General features: G+C 45.5%; 2 protein-coding genes across 2 annotated transcripts in view; one reads left to right on the top strand and one right to left on the bottom strand.

Annotated features, from left to right (window-relative positions):
• dnase2b (deoxyribonuclease II beta) overlaps positions 1–2171 on the top strand; it is an 18176-nt gene extending 16005 nt beyond the window's left edge. Inside the window, exon 4 of the mRNA XM_048602155.1 lies at positions 1095–2171. Coding sequence (XP_048458112.1) covers positions 1095–1441 — 347 coding nt within the window. The 3' untranslated portion in view covers positions 1442–2171. The remainder of the gene's footprint in view (positions 1–1094) is intronic.
• The window catches only part of samd13 (sterile alpha motif domain containing 13), a 151987-nt gene that overhangs the window by 97755 nt on the left and 37932 nt on the right, over positions 1–16300 (bottom strand).

The following is a 16300-nucleotide window of genomic DNA, read 5'->3' as shown; positions in this document are numbered from 1 at the left end:
GCGGGAGATGTGGGAGACACGGTTGAGGGCGTTCTCGACCACCGAGGGGGGGAAGTTACGGTCCTTGAAAAACGAGGACAACTGAGATGTACGGGAGTGGAATGCCTCATCCTGGGAGCAGATGTGGCGGAGGCGAAGGAATTGGGAATAGGGGATAGCATTTTTGCAGGAAGGTGGGTGGGAGGAGGAGTATTCTAGGTAGCTGTGGGAGTCGGTGGGCTTGAAATGAATATCGGTTTCTAGGTGGTTGCCCGATATGGAGACAGAGAGGTCCAGGCTAGCACTTTGAAAGAGCTATCTGATTAGTCCATGTCTCTCCAGCCCTTCAATTGTATTCCTTCAGATGTTTATTTTGTTCATTCCTGGGGTGTGGGCATCAATGGCTGGGCCAGCATTTACTTCCCAACCCCAGTTGCCCCTTCAAAAGGTGGGGGTGAGCTGCCTTATTGAAGCGCTGCAGTCTGTGTGAGTTTTAAGTTGACCCACAATTCCCATCGGGAGGGAATTCCAAGATTTTGACCCAGCGGCACTGGAGGAACTGATGGTGTGTGGCTGGGATGCAATATCTCCCCTTATCCTTCTAGGCAGTAGAGTTTGTGGGTCTGGAGGGTGCTGTTACAGGAATTTTAGTGAGTTGTTGCAGTGCATCTTGTAGATTGTACACACTGCTGCAACTGAGCGACAGTGGGAATGATTACTCGAATTCTAGTATTCCAATTATACTCTGATTTTTCTCCTGAAATTTGCCTGCCACAGTTAATTCTCAAAGACTCAATTCTGTTCTCTCTTTATTCAGGATATTATAGAATATCCTATCAGTGTCTATTATTGCAGAGTTTCTCTCTCTCTGTCTCTCTGCTCAGGATATTATAGAGGGTTGTTAACCCTACACATTGTGAATAGGGACATGAGAATACTTAGTATGAAACTGAAAAAATTGACCTAATTTTGGACCCATGTTTCCATGTGCTTCAAACTGTGTGATTAAAATATGACAACAGGAAGTAATGGTGAGGGAGTAGCATCAGTTGTTTGATTTGAATATGCTCTTGCTGTATCTTTCACCATCGGTGCACATCGTCGAAATTTTTCAGATATTTACACAGCCTGGGTTGCACAGGACCTGAAGACGGATTTGTTGGCACAAACTTGGAACAGGACCAAGGAAGAGCTCCCTTCGAACTGCTCCCTCCCCAAACACGTCTACAATGTCGCAAGGGTCAAATTGCCAGGGCCAGCCAGCTTCCACTCGGACAATGATCACTCCAAGTGGTGTGTCTCCCTGCGCTACCACGAGCAGTGGGTTTGTATCGGAGATCTCAATCGGTCAGTTGGCCAAATGTGGAGAAGTGGGGGGCTTCTCTGCACACAGCACCTGAATATTTACCAAGCTCTGCGGAGGTCGGTCTCCTGGTACAATAACTGCACAGACTCTCAGTAGTGGGACAAAAGGCCAGCTGACACCAAGTTTTCAGTCATTGCGGTGACAGCATAGCCCTTAGACAACATGCCTCGCTTCTACCTTTCCTCTTAGTCTGGCAGATTAAATGAAGCAGCAACAGAGACTGTCGGTATACCTCCCTTCTCAACGCTATCATCTGTGTCAGTTGGAATCTAATCCGCCTTGCAAACCACAACGTGTCTCTTTCAAGAAATAATTCTTACGATTTGGATTCCTCCTTCCCTCCATCTCCCTCCATCTGAACTGGAGCTTTCTGGGTTTATCTGTTGAACCTTTGTACAACAATATCAAACATCATAAATACTAAATGAGTCATTGTTTCAGCCTGTCGAAGATATAAAACCTCCAAAGCATTCACTTTCTGTGAAAAACTTATTTTGATCTTATGTGGAAAATGTGATGCTGATATTTTCTCATCAAACTGCTCAGATATTCTGTCACACACTTCTGGGGCAGGTAGAGCTTGAAGGCAGACATCCTAACTCAGAGGTAGGGACACCACCACTTCACAAGAGACCCACTAAGTTAAATGTCATGTACTATTTTGGATATTGGTTTGTTAATTGGGTAATTCTAATTGTTTAATATGCCAATCATATTCTGCGTGGAGACGAGATAATGTAAACCACATGATTTGGTCTCTGATAGAGCCTTGTGGAAGATGTAAGACGCAGTAAGATGTGTTCCAATAAAACTTCTGTTTCACATACCTCTGCAGACACATGAAGCATTTTGTGTTAGACTGTAAGGCCATAAGATACAGGAGTAGAAATAGGCCATTCAGCCCATCGAGTCTGCTCCATTATTTGATCGTGGCTGATATGTTTCTCAACCCCATTCTTCTGCCTTCTCCCTGTGACCGTTGATCCCCTTACTGATCAGGAACCTATCGATCTCTATCTTAAATACACTCCGGGACTTGACCTCCACAGCCCTCGGTGGCAATGAATTCCACCAGATTCACCACCAAGGGTGAGTGAGACAGATTTTCAGTCAGTAAGGGAATCAAGGAGCAGGGGGAAAAGACAGGTAGGTAGAGTTGAAGATTATCAGATCAGCCATGATCTCATTGAATGACAGAACTGATTCTCACCTAAGTCCTTTACAACTGCAGCAAAACCCAACTTACTCCTACAATCATAGAATCCCTACAGTGCGGAAGCTGGCCATTCAGCCCATCAAGTCCACACTGGCCCTCCAAAGAGCATCCCACCCATTCCCCCTACTCTATCCCTGTGACCCTGCATTTCCCAATGGCTAATCCACTTAAGTAGCACATCCCGGGACATGCTGGGCAATTTAATTGACTATATAAACCTTATCAACTGCAGACAATAAACCAGGAACTGATTCTACAACCTTACCCACTCAACACCAAACTTAGGTCTCTCACTCCCGCGCTCCCTTCCTAGCAAACTACACATACAAAAAGAAAGTACTTTATGTCTTTTTCTCAATGCTCGCTCAGTCAGTCTGCAAACCTACTTCCTCAGCAGCCAAGGACAGTAAGAACTGCCGATGCTGGAGTCAGAGATAACACAGTGTGGAACTGGAGGAACACAGCAGGCCAAGCAGCATCAGAGGAGCAGGAAAGCTGACGTTTCGGGTTGGGATCCTTCTTCAGAAACGTCAGCTTCCCTGCTCCTCTGATGCTGCCTGGCCTGCTGTGTTCCTCCAACTCCACACTGCACTATCTCCTCAGCAGCCAAACCTAGCTTACTTTTTGAGTTGCAATTTTACCTCCACCCCCTGCTTAATAAAAATTTGTCTCTCTCAGATTTAAATGTAACAATTAAATTAGCATCAGCTGCTGATTGAGGAAGAGAGTTCCAAATCACCACAACTCTTTGCTTTCTAACATAAAAACCGAAAGAACTGCAGATGCTGTAAATCGGAAACAAAAACAAAAATTGCTGGAAAAGCATCTGTGGAGAGAAATCAGAGTTAACATTTCGGGTCAGGTGACCTTTCCTCATAACAGGTTATCTCTGATTTCTCTGCACAGATGCTACCAGAACTGCTGAGCTTTTCCAGCAATTTCTTTTTTGTTTGTCTAACATTTCTACTGAATGGTCTGGCCCTAATTCTCAGACTATGCCCCCTGGATCTACGATCTTCAACCAGTGGAAATAGGTTACCTTTGTCTACTCTGCCCTTCCCTTTTAATGTCCTCTAAACCTCAATTAGATCACCTCTTAATCTTTTAAATTCTAGACAATAAAGGCCTAATTGTGTAATCTCTCCTCATAATTTAACGCCTGAAGTCTAGGTATTATCTTTGTAAACTGTGTTGAACTCCCTCCAGGCCCAAAGCATTCATGTGAGTCCCTCTAAATCATTGAGCCATATTCTGGAATTGTTGTGGCCCAGCTTTCAGACCTGTTAATTTTTCCAGTACTCTTTTTTTTAACTAATTATAATTTTCTTCAGTTATTCCTTCACAGTAGACCCTTGTTTAGAACACAAGAACATAAGAAATAGGAGCAGGAGTGGGCCATCTGGCCTATTGAGCCTGCTTGCTTCCCCGGCATTTCTGGGAAGTTACTTGTGTCTTCTTTTGAGAAAATAGAACTACAGCAGTTGTTTACTTGCCCTGGCATTTCCTTGTTTTTGATGGTCAAATCTTCAGTTTTGGATTGTAAAAGGACCAGCTTTTGTCTTTGCTAATCTTTTTCTTTTTGAATATTTACAGAAGCTCTTACAGTCTGCTTTCATATTCTTTGCCAATTTATTCTCAAACTCTATTTTACCTTCTGAATTAATCAATTAATCTCTTGGTTGCCCTTTGCTGAATTCTAATTGCTCCCAATTGTCAGGCTTACTACTTTTTTCAAACAACTTTATCCTGTTTCAATCTATTAATATCCTGAATTTCTTATATCAGCCATGTTTTTTGTCCTTTCCCTGTAAGAAAAGAATGTATAACTGTTGTAACGTATGCAGATGTTACTTGTATATTAATTGTAAATTGGTTACAGAGGACAGTAAGAGAAGACATTTTATCTGGAACGCTACAGACCCAGCATCCACTTCCATGTGCAACAAAAATATAAATTGCTGGAAAAACTTTTCTAGCAATTTCAGTTTTCGTTTCTGGTTTACAGCATCTGCAGTTCTTTTGGTTTTTAGCTATTTCTGTGTGATCTGATATCATTGAGACAGCTCCTTTCACACATGCTCAGCAATTACATCCAGAGAAAATAAATAATTCTCTGTACTTAGCAGTGAAGCCATTATTTGTATCGGGTTGCATTCGGACAAGAAAATCTCTGTAGTAGTCACAGTCTTTGGCTACACTGACCTTATCACAGGGAGAGGAAACTGTGTGTTCTGGCAGCAATTGTGATCCATAACAGCCTTGATACATCTGTAGGGTTGAGAATAGAGAGATCCCACATGGGTCCCCAGTGGATCCTGGGAAATAGCCAGCATAAAAACTTAACACAGCAATCGTCTTGACAACCACTGAGATGGGATAGCCACCAACTCCTTCAGGTTACCCCCTCAGGGTCCAGCAGTTAGTAAAGCTCTGTGACAGTGTCCTGGGAGACGATACAGCACCCCACTCTATCCAGTGGAAATGGCTTCCAGGATAATAGACTCGGGGCATCCTGCACCTCCTGTGGGATGTGGGGGGACAGTCTCCAGGTGGAGGCTGCTCAACAGCTGCTGGTTGTCACTGCTGGTCTAGGACTTGTTGGAGCATCTGTTCCTCCTACATTTCTCTGTGCCGCCATAGTCCTGTGGCTGCAGAGACAATGACTTCTGTTATTACTGCATCCTTTGGCCATGGTTCCAATGACCCTGTGAGTGGAATATCAGAAAGAGAACAGGCCCTTAGTAATGGGAGCAGCCAGCATTCACATCACGCATGAGTGATGGGTTTGTTTAGTCCTCCCATTCAGTGGGACCTGGAGGTCTCCAACAGTGAGAGCCAAAGGATACTTCTACATGGAAACAAACCCAGTCTGTCCAATCTCTGTTCATCTCTGAAACTGTCCAGCCCAGGCAGCATCCTGGTAAATCCCACCTTTGGAGTTGGGAGAAAGGCATAATGCATAAATAAATCTATATGAATGATAAACGGAAAGAAAGCAAAACAATGAGCACTAATGAGTTGTTAATGCATGCAAATGGACTTCTGATCGCTCACCAATGAGAGTGCTGTTTGGCTGATAACACCCTCGGTTTGAAAATCGGATCTTATTTTCACAGCATCAGGAATCTCTCTCTGCTGCTTGGCCATACTAAATAGCCCATAGTGTCCAAGGGTGTGCAGGCTAGGTGGATTATCCATGGGAAATGCAGGGTCACAGCGATAGAGTAGGGGGCTGGGTCTGTGTGCGATGCTCTTTGGAGGGTCAGTGTAGACTCGATGGGCCAAATGGCCTGCTTCCACACTGTAGGGATTCTATGATTCCAATCTCACCATATTTTCTCAACTGTCTCACCATTACCCACATCTTTCAGGGACTGGGGAAACTCGGCACACTATCAGCAAACCTGGTGTCAGTTTAAGTTCCTGATACCAAATGCATACATCTTCGGCAGAAGGTGGGACTAATCCCGATAAGCTGAATCGGTTTATTACATAATACTTAATAGCTAGTTATATTACACCTCTGAAACATAAGGGTCTCTTGTGAACCCAACTTAAGTGTCAATACACTTTATTGTTAGTTAGATGGACTAATCGCTGGAAAATCAACATCGAGACCAGGATGCTGGTTAGCTCCTTTCAGAAACAGTCCTTGAGGATTCAATGGGGGGGTCTTATCTTCCATTCTGAGTTGACCATTTCTGGTAGGAACTGCTTTTTACAACAGGAGGGAATTAAATTGTAGTGCTTATGGAGAAAGGCTAGGGATGTTGGACTAGCCAAGCTGCTCTATAGAGAGCTGGCATAGGTTCAACGGGCTGAATGGCCTCATTCTGTGCTGTAAGAATTGTCAGATTTAATGGCTTCCTGTTTCTAAATTTCTTCACATGAAATATCCAAAATATTCTGAAAGCACACGGCACCAGGTTATCGTCCACTAGGCTTATGGTGTCATGTGATTACCGATGCTGTGCACCCCAGTCCAACACCAGCACCTCCACATCAAAATATTGTGGGCTTTGCAGAAGATTTAATTGATCAGAAGTATCTCCCTGTAGATTGCAAAAGTTACCATTCCCTGCTCCTCCATTTATACGGAGATGTAAATGACCTTCCGCATTCATTGTTGTCCTTTCTGAATGTCTTCTGTGAATGCATTAACCTAAAGCCGCAGCTCAGATCAGATTACAATTGAAAGAGTGTGACATTTTCCAACGTAGGGAATAAATTACAGTCACTGCCCAGGATCAGGAGATAAATGTGGATGACAAAGGCAATTCATCAGGTCATTACCAGTTTGCATTTATGAAGTCAAAAGAAATGTTTGATTGCAAGGATCATAACATTAACTGGGCTGTTAACTGTATGAGATTGTGCAAGTAAGTAACTCACCTTCCTTTTGCGAGTTACAACAACAATTTATTTCATATAATACCTTTATGGAGATTATACGTCAAAATTTCAAACTGAACCAAATAAGGAAATGTCAGACAATAAGACATTGGGGCAGAATTAGGCCATTCAGCCCATCGAGTCCGCTCTACCATTCAATGAGATCGTGGCTGATCTGATAATCCTCAACTCCACTTTGCTGCCTTTTCTCCATAACCCTTGATTCCCTTACTGATTAAAAATCTCAGCCTAATGGCCCAGCCTCGACAGCACTCTGCAGTAAGAATTCCACAGTTTCACACCCCTCTGAGAGAAGAAATTCCTCCTCATCTCTGTCTTAAATGTGCAACCCCTTATTCTCAGAATATGACAAAATAAAACAGAGAACTGTGGGTGCTGAGATCTGAATTCTACAAAATCAGAAACTGCTGGAGAGACACAGCAGCTGTGTGATATCACTCCCTGCAATTTCCCTCCAAGTCACTCACCATCCTGACTTGGAAATATATCGCCGTTCCTTCAGTGTTGCTGGGTCAAAATCCTGCAATTCATTCCCTAATAGCATTGTGGGTCTACCTATAGCACATGGACTGCAGTGGTTCAAGAGGGCAGCTCACCCCCACCTTCTCAGGGGGCAATAAATGCTGGCCCAGCCTCTGATGCCTACGTCCCATGACCAAGTGATAAACATATGAAGCAGCCTTTGAACAGTTGCAGTTGTCTCAGTGCCAGTGTCACTGGGGACCAGCACATGGAAGAACTGAAACAAACTCCATTCCCATGGATACTCCATCCCTTTCCTTTCAGAGGCTGACTCAGCACATTTGTAATGCTGCACATTACCCTGAGATGAGATATAGATATTTAATCCTTTGCGAACTGAGCTGACCTCTATTCCTGGGACATTGTCTGACCAGCACCCACTTCGACATTCCTGCTGATGTAAATCTCCTCCTGCCAGTTCACATTCCCCACCCTAAGCCATGTAGAGTCTTAGAGTTTTACAGCATGGAAACAGGCCCTTTGGCCCAAATTGTCCATGCTGCCCAGTCTTCACAATTTAAACAAGTCCCATTTGCTTGTGTTTGGTCCATATCCCTCCATACTTATCCATGTACCTGTCCAACTGTTTCTTCACTGATGAAATTGCACTCACTTCCATCAATACCTCTGGCAGCCTGTTCCCACCATTCACCACTATCTGTGTGTAAAAATTGTCCCTCTGGACCCTTTTGTATCTTTCCCCTTTCACCTTAAATCTATACCCTCTAGTTTTAGTCTTCCCTACCATGGGGAACCGTCAACACACTATCAATGACAATGAACACTTTGCCAAGATCTTCCCCACGCCTCCACTTCTCACCTTCAAACAACCACCAAACCTTAAACAGACCATTGTACGCAGCAAACTACCCAGCCTTCAGGACAGCATCGACCACAACACCACACAACCCTGTCATGGTAACCTCTGTGAGACATGTCAGATCATCGACATGGACACCACCATCACATGTGGGAACACCACCCACCACGTACACAGCACATACTCATGTGACTCAGCCAACATTGCCTATCTCATACGTTACAGGCAAGGATGCCCTGAGGCATGGCATATTGGCGAGACCATGCAGATGCTATAATAATGGATGAATGGACACCGCACAACAATCGTCAGACAGGGATGTTCCCTCCCAGTCGGCGAACACTTCAGCGGTCAAGGAGATTTGGCCCTGGATCTTCAGATAAAAGTCCTCCAAAGCAGACTTTGAGATACACGCAGAGTCGCCAAGCAGAGGCTGAGATCCAAGTTTGGTCCCCATGAGGATAGTCTCAACCGGGATCTTGGGTTCATGTCACACTACATGTTACTCCACTACACTATACACTCTCACAGACACATGGACGCGTACACACACACACACGCACACACATACACATGCGCACACAGACACGCGCGTGCACACACACACACACAGACGCGTACACACACACGCGCATACACACATGCATGCACACACACACACATGCACACACAAGCGCACACACACACGCACTCTCTCACACAAACACACACACACACACACACACACACACACACAACACACATAAACACATACCCACACACACACACACACACAAACACATACCCACACACACACACTCTCTCTCTCACACAAACACACAAACACACACACACACACACACACACACAAACACACACACTCAGAGATGCACACACACACGTGCGTGCGACCTGGGATGTCACCTCTGGTATACCAAGGGAACTGATAAAACTTTTAGTGACCTCAGGGCGGTGACTTGAAAGAAATTTGGGAATTTGCATGTTAATCTTTTCTAACTGATTAAAGATTTAACATCTTAGGTTTGATCAACACCACATCAGTTCTATGACCCTTTGATCTCTTGCATATAAATTCTGTGCCTGATGCCACCTCTGTCACTGACCCCTGAAGAAGGAGTGAGACTCCAAAAGCTTGTGTCTTCAAATAAATCTGTTGGACTATAACCTGGTGTGGTGTGATTTTTGACCTTATCCCTCCCAGTCCAACACCGGCACCTCCACATCATGGGAAAAAACAGTTGGCTATCTACCTTATCTATCTATGCCTCTCATGATTTTGTAGACGTCTACAAAGTTACCCATCAATCTCCTACGGTCCAGGGAAAAGATATCCAAAGCTTAGGTTCCTGTATCAAAACTCCCTTCCAGCTCCTGGAAACCACATTGACCTCACACTCACTGACTTCCATTCTATCAAAGCATCGTTCACTTTCTCCAAACATGGCCATGACCCTCCAATACTCTGTCAGCGACTCAAGCTCCTAAATGTCTGGCCTCCTCAAACTCTGCTCTCTCTACTTAGTGTTAAACACTCCAGGCAGTGACAGAGCGGTAAAATCGCTGGGTCAGTCATCCAGCATCCCAGGCCAACGTTCTGTGGACATGCGTCTGAATCCCAACATGCCAGTTGTCAATCTTTAGGTCTGGAATGAAAAGCTAGCCTGACGATGATGATGGGAGCATAGTCCGAGAATGAGGGACAGGAGAGATGTTAGGAAGTGCTTCTACACACAAAGGATGCAAGAGCTTTGGAACTCTCTTCCACAAACGGCAGTGAATGCTAGATCAGTGTTGATTTTAAGATTGTGGTAGACACATTTTTGTTAAGCAATGATATTAATGGAAATGGGCTAAAGGCAGTTATATGGAGTTAAGCCACAGGTTAGTCATGATCTCATTGAATGGCAGAACAGGCTTGAGGGGCTGAATGGCCTACTCCTGTTCCTAGTTTCCTATGCTCACACATGACCAATGACAAATGTTGTAAAATCCCATCTCATTCACTAATATTTTTCAGGGAATGAAATCTTCCAGACCCTCGGCAATTTGGTTAACTCTTAATTTTTTTTAATCTCTTGTGGGAGGTGGGTGTCGCTGGCTGGGCCCAGCATTTCTCGCCCGTCCCTAGTTGCCCCTTGAGAAGGTGGGGGGGTGAGCTGCCGTATTGAACCAGTGCAGTCCTCCTGCTGTGGGTTGACCCACAGTGCCATTAGGGATGGAATTCCAGGATTTTGACCCAGCGACACTGATGGAATGGCGATATGTTTCCAAGGCAGGATGGTGAGTGGCTTGGAGGGGAACTTGGAGGTGGTGGTGTTCCCATGTATCTGCTGCCCTTGTCCAACTAGAGGGTAAAGACTGTGGGGTTGGAATTTGCTATTGAAGGAGCCTTGGTAAGTTTTTGCAGGGTGCCTTGTAGATAGTACCCATTGCTCCATTTTTGCAGCAGCAGCGGGAGCAGTGAGACCGAGGACCAGGGGGCTGCCGGGAAGGTAAGTTAATCCTTTAAAAACTTACCTCGTGAATAGGCAGAGCGCACGCTGAGCAGGAGCGGACACGGGACGGCTGAGTAAGTGAGGTAATATATTTAGGTGGTTGCTTTACCCGAAACACTACTTAGGCAGTGTCTCCCACCCATCCTCCTCCTCTAACCAAAAAAAAAGGTTCTGAACGCCGATTTGGTAAGGTTACTAGTTTTTTTTTCAGAATTCAGAACAGTGGAAATGGATGTTAGGGCAGTTGCATGCTCCTCCTGCAGAATGTGGGAGGTAAGGGTCACCACTAGTGTCCCCACTGACTTCATCTGCGGGAAGTGCACCCAACTCCAGCTCCTCGGAAACCACGTTAGGGAACTGGAGCTGGAGCTGGATGAACTTCGGATCATTCGGGAGGCTGAGGGGGTAATTGAGAGGAGTTACAGGGAGGTAGTCACACCTCAGGTACAGGAAAAAGGTGGATGGGTTACAGTCAGGGAACAGAAAGGGAACAGGCAGACAGTGCAGGGATCCCCTGTGGCCATTCCCCTCAATAACAAGTATACCATTTTGGATACTGTTGGGGGGTACGACTTACCAGGGGTAAGCCAAGGGGTACAGGTCTCTGGCACAGAGTCTGTCCCTGTTGCTCAGAAGGGAAGGGGGGAGAGGAGGAGAGCATTAGTCATTGGGGACTCCATAGTTAGGGGGACAGATAGGAGATTCTGTGGGAACGAGAGAGACTCGCGGTTGGTGTGTTGCCTCCTAGGTGCCAGGGTCCGTGATGTCTTGGATCGTGTTTTCGGGATCCTTAAGGGGGAGGGGGAGCAGCCCCAAGTAGTGGTCCACATAGGCACCAACGACATAGGTAGGAAAAGGGATGGGGATGTAAGGCAGAAATTCAAGGAGCTAGGGTGGAAGCTTAGAGCTAGAACAAACAGAGTTGTTATCTCTGGTTTGTTACCCGTGCCACGTGCTAGCGAGGCGAGGAATAGGGAGAGAGAGCAGTTGAACACGTGGCTACAGGGATGGTGCAGGAGGGAGGGATTCAGATACCTGGATAATCGGGGCTCATTCTGGGGTAGGTGGGACCTCTACAAACGGGATGGTCTACACCTGAACCAGAGGGGTACCAATATCCTGGGGGGGAAATTTGCTAATGCTCTTCGGGAGGGTTTAAACTAATTCAACAGGGGGATGGGAACCTGAATTGTAGCTCCAGTGTACAGGAGGTTGCGAGTAGTGGGGTCATAAATAAGGTTTCAAGGTCGCAGGAGTGTACCGGCAGGCAGGAAGGTGGTTTGAAGTGTGTCTACTTCAACGCCAGGAGCATCCGGAATAAGGTGAGTGAACTTGCAGCATGGGTTGGTACCTGGGACTTCGATGTTGTGGCCATTTCGGAGACATGGATAGAGCAGGGACAGGAATGGTTGTTGCAGGTTCCGGGGTTTAGATGTAAGATCAGGGAAGGTGGTAAAAGAGGGGGAGGCGTGGCATTGTTAGTCAAGGACAGTATTACGGTGGCAGAAAGGACGTTTGATGACAACTCGTCTACTGAGGTAGTATGGGCTGAGGTTAGAAACAGGAAAGGAGAGGTCACCCTGTTGGGAGTTTTCTATAGGCCTCCGAAAAGTTCCAGAGATGTAGAGGAGAGGACTGCAAAGATGTTTCTGGATAGGAGCGAAAGTAACAGGGTTGTTGTTATGGGGGACTTTAACTTTCCAAATATTGACTGGAAACGCTATAGTTTGAGTACTTTAGATGGGTCAGTTTTTGTCCAATGTGTGCAGGAGGGTTTCCTGACACAGTATGTAGATAGGCCAACAAGAGGCGAGGCCACTTTGGATTTGGTACTGGGTAATGAACCATGCCAGGTGTTAGATTTGGAGGTAGGTGAGCACTTTGGTGATAGTGACCACAATTCGGTTACGTTTACTTTAGCGATGGAAAGGGATAGGTATATACCGCAAGAGTTATAGCTGGGGGAAAGGCAATTATGAGGCGATTAGGCAAGATTTAGGATGCATAGGATGGAGAAGGAAACTGCAGGGGCTGGGCACAATTGAAATGTGGAGCTTGTTCAAGGAACAGCTACTGCGTGTCCTTGAGAAGTATGTACCTGTCACGCAGGGAGGAAGTGGTTGAGCGAGGGAACCATGGTTTACTAAAGAAGTTGAATCTCTTGTCAAGAGGAAGAAGGAGGCTTATGTAAAGATGAGGCGTGAAGGCTCAGTTAAGGCGCTTGAGAGTTACAAGTTAGCCAGGAAGGACCTAAAGAGAGAGCTAAGAAGAGCCAGGAGGGGACATGAGAAGTCTTTAGCAGGTAGGATCAAGGAAAACCCTAAAGCTTTCTATAGGTATGTCAGGAATAAAAGAATGACGAGAGTAAGATTGGGGCTGGTCAAGGACAGTAGTGGGAAGTTGTGCGTGGAGTCCGAAGAGATAGGAGAGGTGTTAAATGAATATTTTTCATCAGTATTCACACAGGAAAAAGACAATGTAGTCGAGGAGAATACTGAGACACAGTCTATTAGACTAGACGGGATTGAGGTTCATAAGGAGGAGGTGTTAGCAATTCTGGAAAGTGTGAAAATAGATAAGTCCCCTGGGCTGGATGGGATTTATCCTAGGATTCTCTGGGAAGCTAGAGAGGAGATTGCAGAGCCTTTGGCTTTGATCTTTTTGTCGTCATTGTCTACAGGAATAGTGCCAGAAGACTGGAGACTAGCAAATGTTGTCCCCTTGCTCAAGAAGGGGAGTAGAGACAACCCTGGTAATTATAGACCAGTGAGCCTTACTTCAGTTGTGGGTAAAGTGTTGGAAAGGATTATAAGAGATAGGATTTATAATCATCTAGAAAGGAATAATTTGATTAGGGATAGTCAACATGGTTTTGTGAAGGGTAGGTCGTGCCTCACAAACCTTATTGAGTTCTTTGAGAAGGTGACCAAACAGGTGGATGAGGGTAAAGCGGTTGATGTGGTGTATTTGGATTTCAGTAAAGCGTTTGATAAGGTTCCCCATGGTAGGCTATTGCAGAAAATACGGAGGCATGGGATTGAGGGTGATTTAGCGATTTGGATCAGAAATTGGCTAGCTGTAAGAAGACAGAGGGTGGTGGTTGATGGGAAACGTTCATCCTGGAGTTCAGTTACTAGTAGTATACCTCAAGGATCTGTTTTGGGGCCACCGCTGTTTGTCATTTTTATAAATGACCTGGATGAGGGCGTAGAAGGATGGGTTAGTAAATTTGTGGATGAGACCAAAGTCGGTGGAGTTGTGGATAGTGCAGAAGGATGTTGCAGGTTACAGAGGGACATAGATAAGCTGCAGAGCTGGGCTGAGAGGTGGCAAATGGAGTTTAATGCGGAAAAGTGTGAGGTGATTCACTTTGGAAGGAGTAACAGGAATACAGAGTACTGGGCTAATGGTAAGATTCCTGGTAGTGTGGATGAGCAGAGAGATCTCGGTGTCCATGTGCATCGATCCCTGAAAGTTGCCACCCAGGTTGATGGGGTTGTTAAGAAGGTGTACGGTGTGTTAGGTTTTATTGGTAGAGGGATTGAGTTTCGGAGCCATGAGGTCATGTTGCAGCTGTACAAAACTCTGGTGCAGCTGCACTTGGAGTATTGCATACAGTTCTGGTCACTGCATTATAGGAAGGATGTGGAAGCATTGGAAAGGGTGCAGAGGAGATTTACCAGGATGTTGCCTGGTATGGAGGGAAGGTCTTATGAGGAAAGGCTGAGGGACTTGAGGCTGTTTTCGTTAGAGAGAAGAAGGTTGAGAGGTGACTTAACAGAGACATACAAGATGAACAGAGGATTAGATAGGGTGGACAGCGAGAGCCTTTTTCCTCGGATGGTGATGGCCAGCATGAGGGGACATAGCTTTAAATTGAGGGGTGATAGATATAGGACAGATGTCAGAGGTAGGTTCTTTACTCAGAGAGTAGTAAGGGCGTGGAATGCCCTGCCTGCAACAGTAGTAGACTCGCCAACTTTAAGGGCATTTAAATGGTCATTGGATAAAAATATGGATGATAATGGAATAGTGTAGGTTAGATGGGCTTCAGATTGGTTTCACAGGTCGGCGCAACATCGAGGCCCGAAGGGCCTGTACTGCGCTGTAATCTTCCATGTTCTATGTTCTATGCTGCTACTGAGCGTCCGTGGTGGAGGGAGTGGTTGCTTGTGGATGTGGTGCCAATCAAGCGGGCGCTGCTTTGTCCTGGATGATGTCAAGTTTCCTGAGTGTTGTTGGGGCTGCACTCATCCAGGCAAGTGGGGAGTATTCCATCACACTCCTGATTTGTGCTCGGAATATGGGCCAAACGTAGGCAAATGGGACGAGTTAAGTTTGGGAAAATCTTTCAGCATAGACAAGTTGGACCGAAGGGTCTATTTCTGCGTTATATGACTCTATGACTCTATTGTGCCTTCTAGATGATGGACAGGCTTTGGGGAGTCAGAAGGTGAGGTACTTGCTGCAGGATTCTTAGCCTCTGACCTGCTCTTATATCCACCGTGTTTATGTGGCAAGTCAAGTTGAAATTTCCGGTCAATGGTAACCCCCCAGGATGTTGATAGGGGGGGATTCAGTGATGGTAACACCATTGAATGTCAAGGAGCGGTGGTTAGATTGTCCCTTATTGGTGATAGTCATAACCTGGCATTTGTGTGGCACGAATGCTGCTGCCATCTGGGCAATGAGGGAAGGGCAATCAATCCAGGCCTAGCGTCAGCGCACAAACACATTTTAACAATTGGCCATGCCTCCATTATTTGGACCCTAAACTCTGGAATTCCCTCCCTCTTCAGCCCTCTATCGTTCAATGCTTTTGAGATCATCCTTTAAACTTCCCTCTTAGATCAAGCTTTTCATCACCTGACCCAATATCTCATTATGTGACCAGCATGGAATTTTGTTTGACAATTGCAGAATGTTTACATCCAAAGGCCAATATATAAATGCCAGTTTTTGTTGTTGTATGATTGGTGAAAACCTTAGTTTAAAACATCCCTTTCATTCCTGCCAAGAAATCTGAACTGAACAAAATGTTTAGTTAAACTTTGGGAATAAATTGCATTTGCTGCTTTGGTTGGGATAATGTCATACAGCAGGGAAACAGGCCTTTCAGTCACCATGTCTATGCTGACCAACAAACACCAAACTACAATAATCCCATTTATCTGCACTTGGTCCATAACCTACTAGGCCCTGACATTTTAAGTGCTTGTCCAGGTGCTTCATTAATGTTGTGAGAGTACCTGCCTTCACTACCCTCTCAGGCAGCAACTTTCACATTTCTACCACTGTCTGGTCAATTTAAAGCTTTGCCCTGTGGTCTGAGTCATATCTGCCATGGAGAAAACCATGCTCCACTCTGTCTAGGAGATAACAAGGTGTAGAGCTGGATGAACACAGCAGGCCAAGCAGCATCATAGGAGCAGGAAGGCTGATGTTTCGGGCCTAGACCCTTCATCAGAAATCATTTCTGATGAAGGGTC

The sequence above is a fragment of the Rhincodon typus genome, chromosome 10 (assembly GCF_021869965.1).
Source record: "Rhincodon typus isolate 14 chromosome 10, sRhiTyp1.1, whole genome shotgun sequence".
Taxonomy (NCBI): domain Eukaryota; kingdom Metazoa; phylum Chordata; class Chondrichthyes; order Orectolobiformes; family Rhincodontidae; genus Rhincodon; species Rhincodon typus.
Note: the sequence above shows the minus strand (reverse complement) of the source record. Positions and strands in the feature narration are given on the sequence as shown.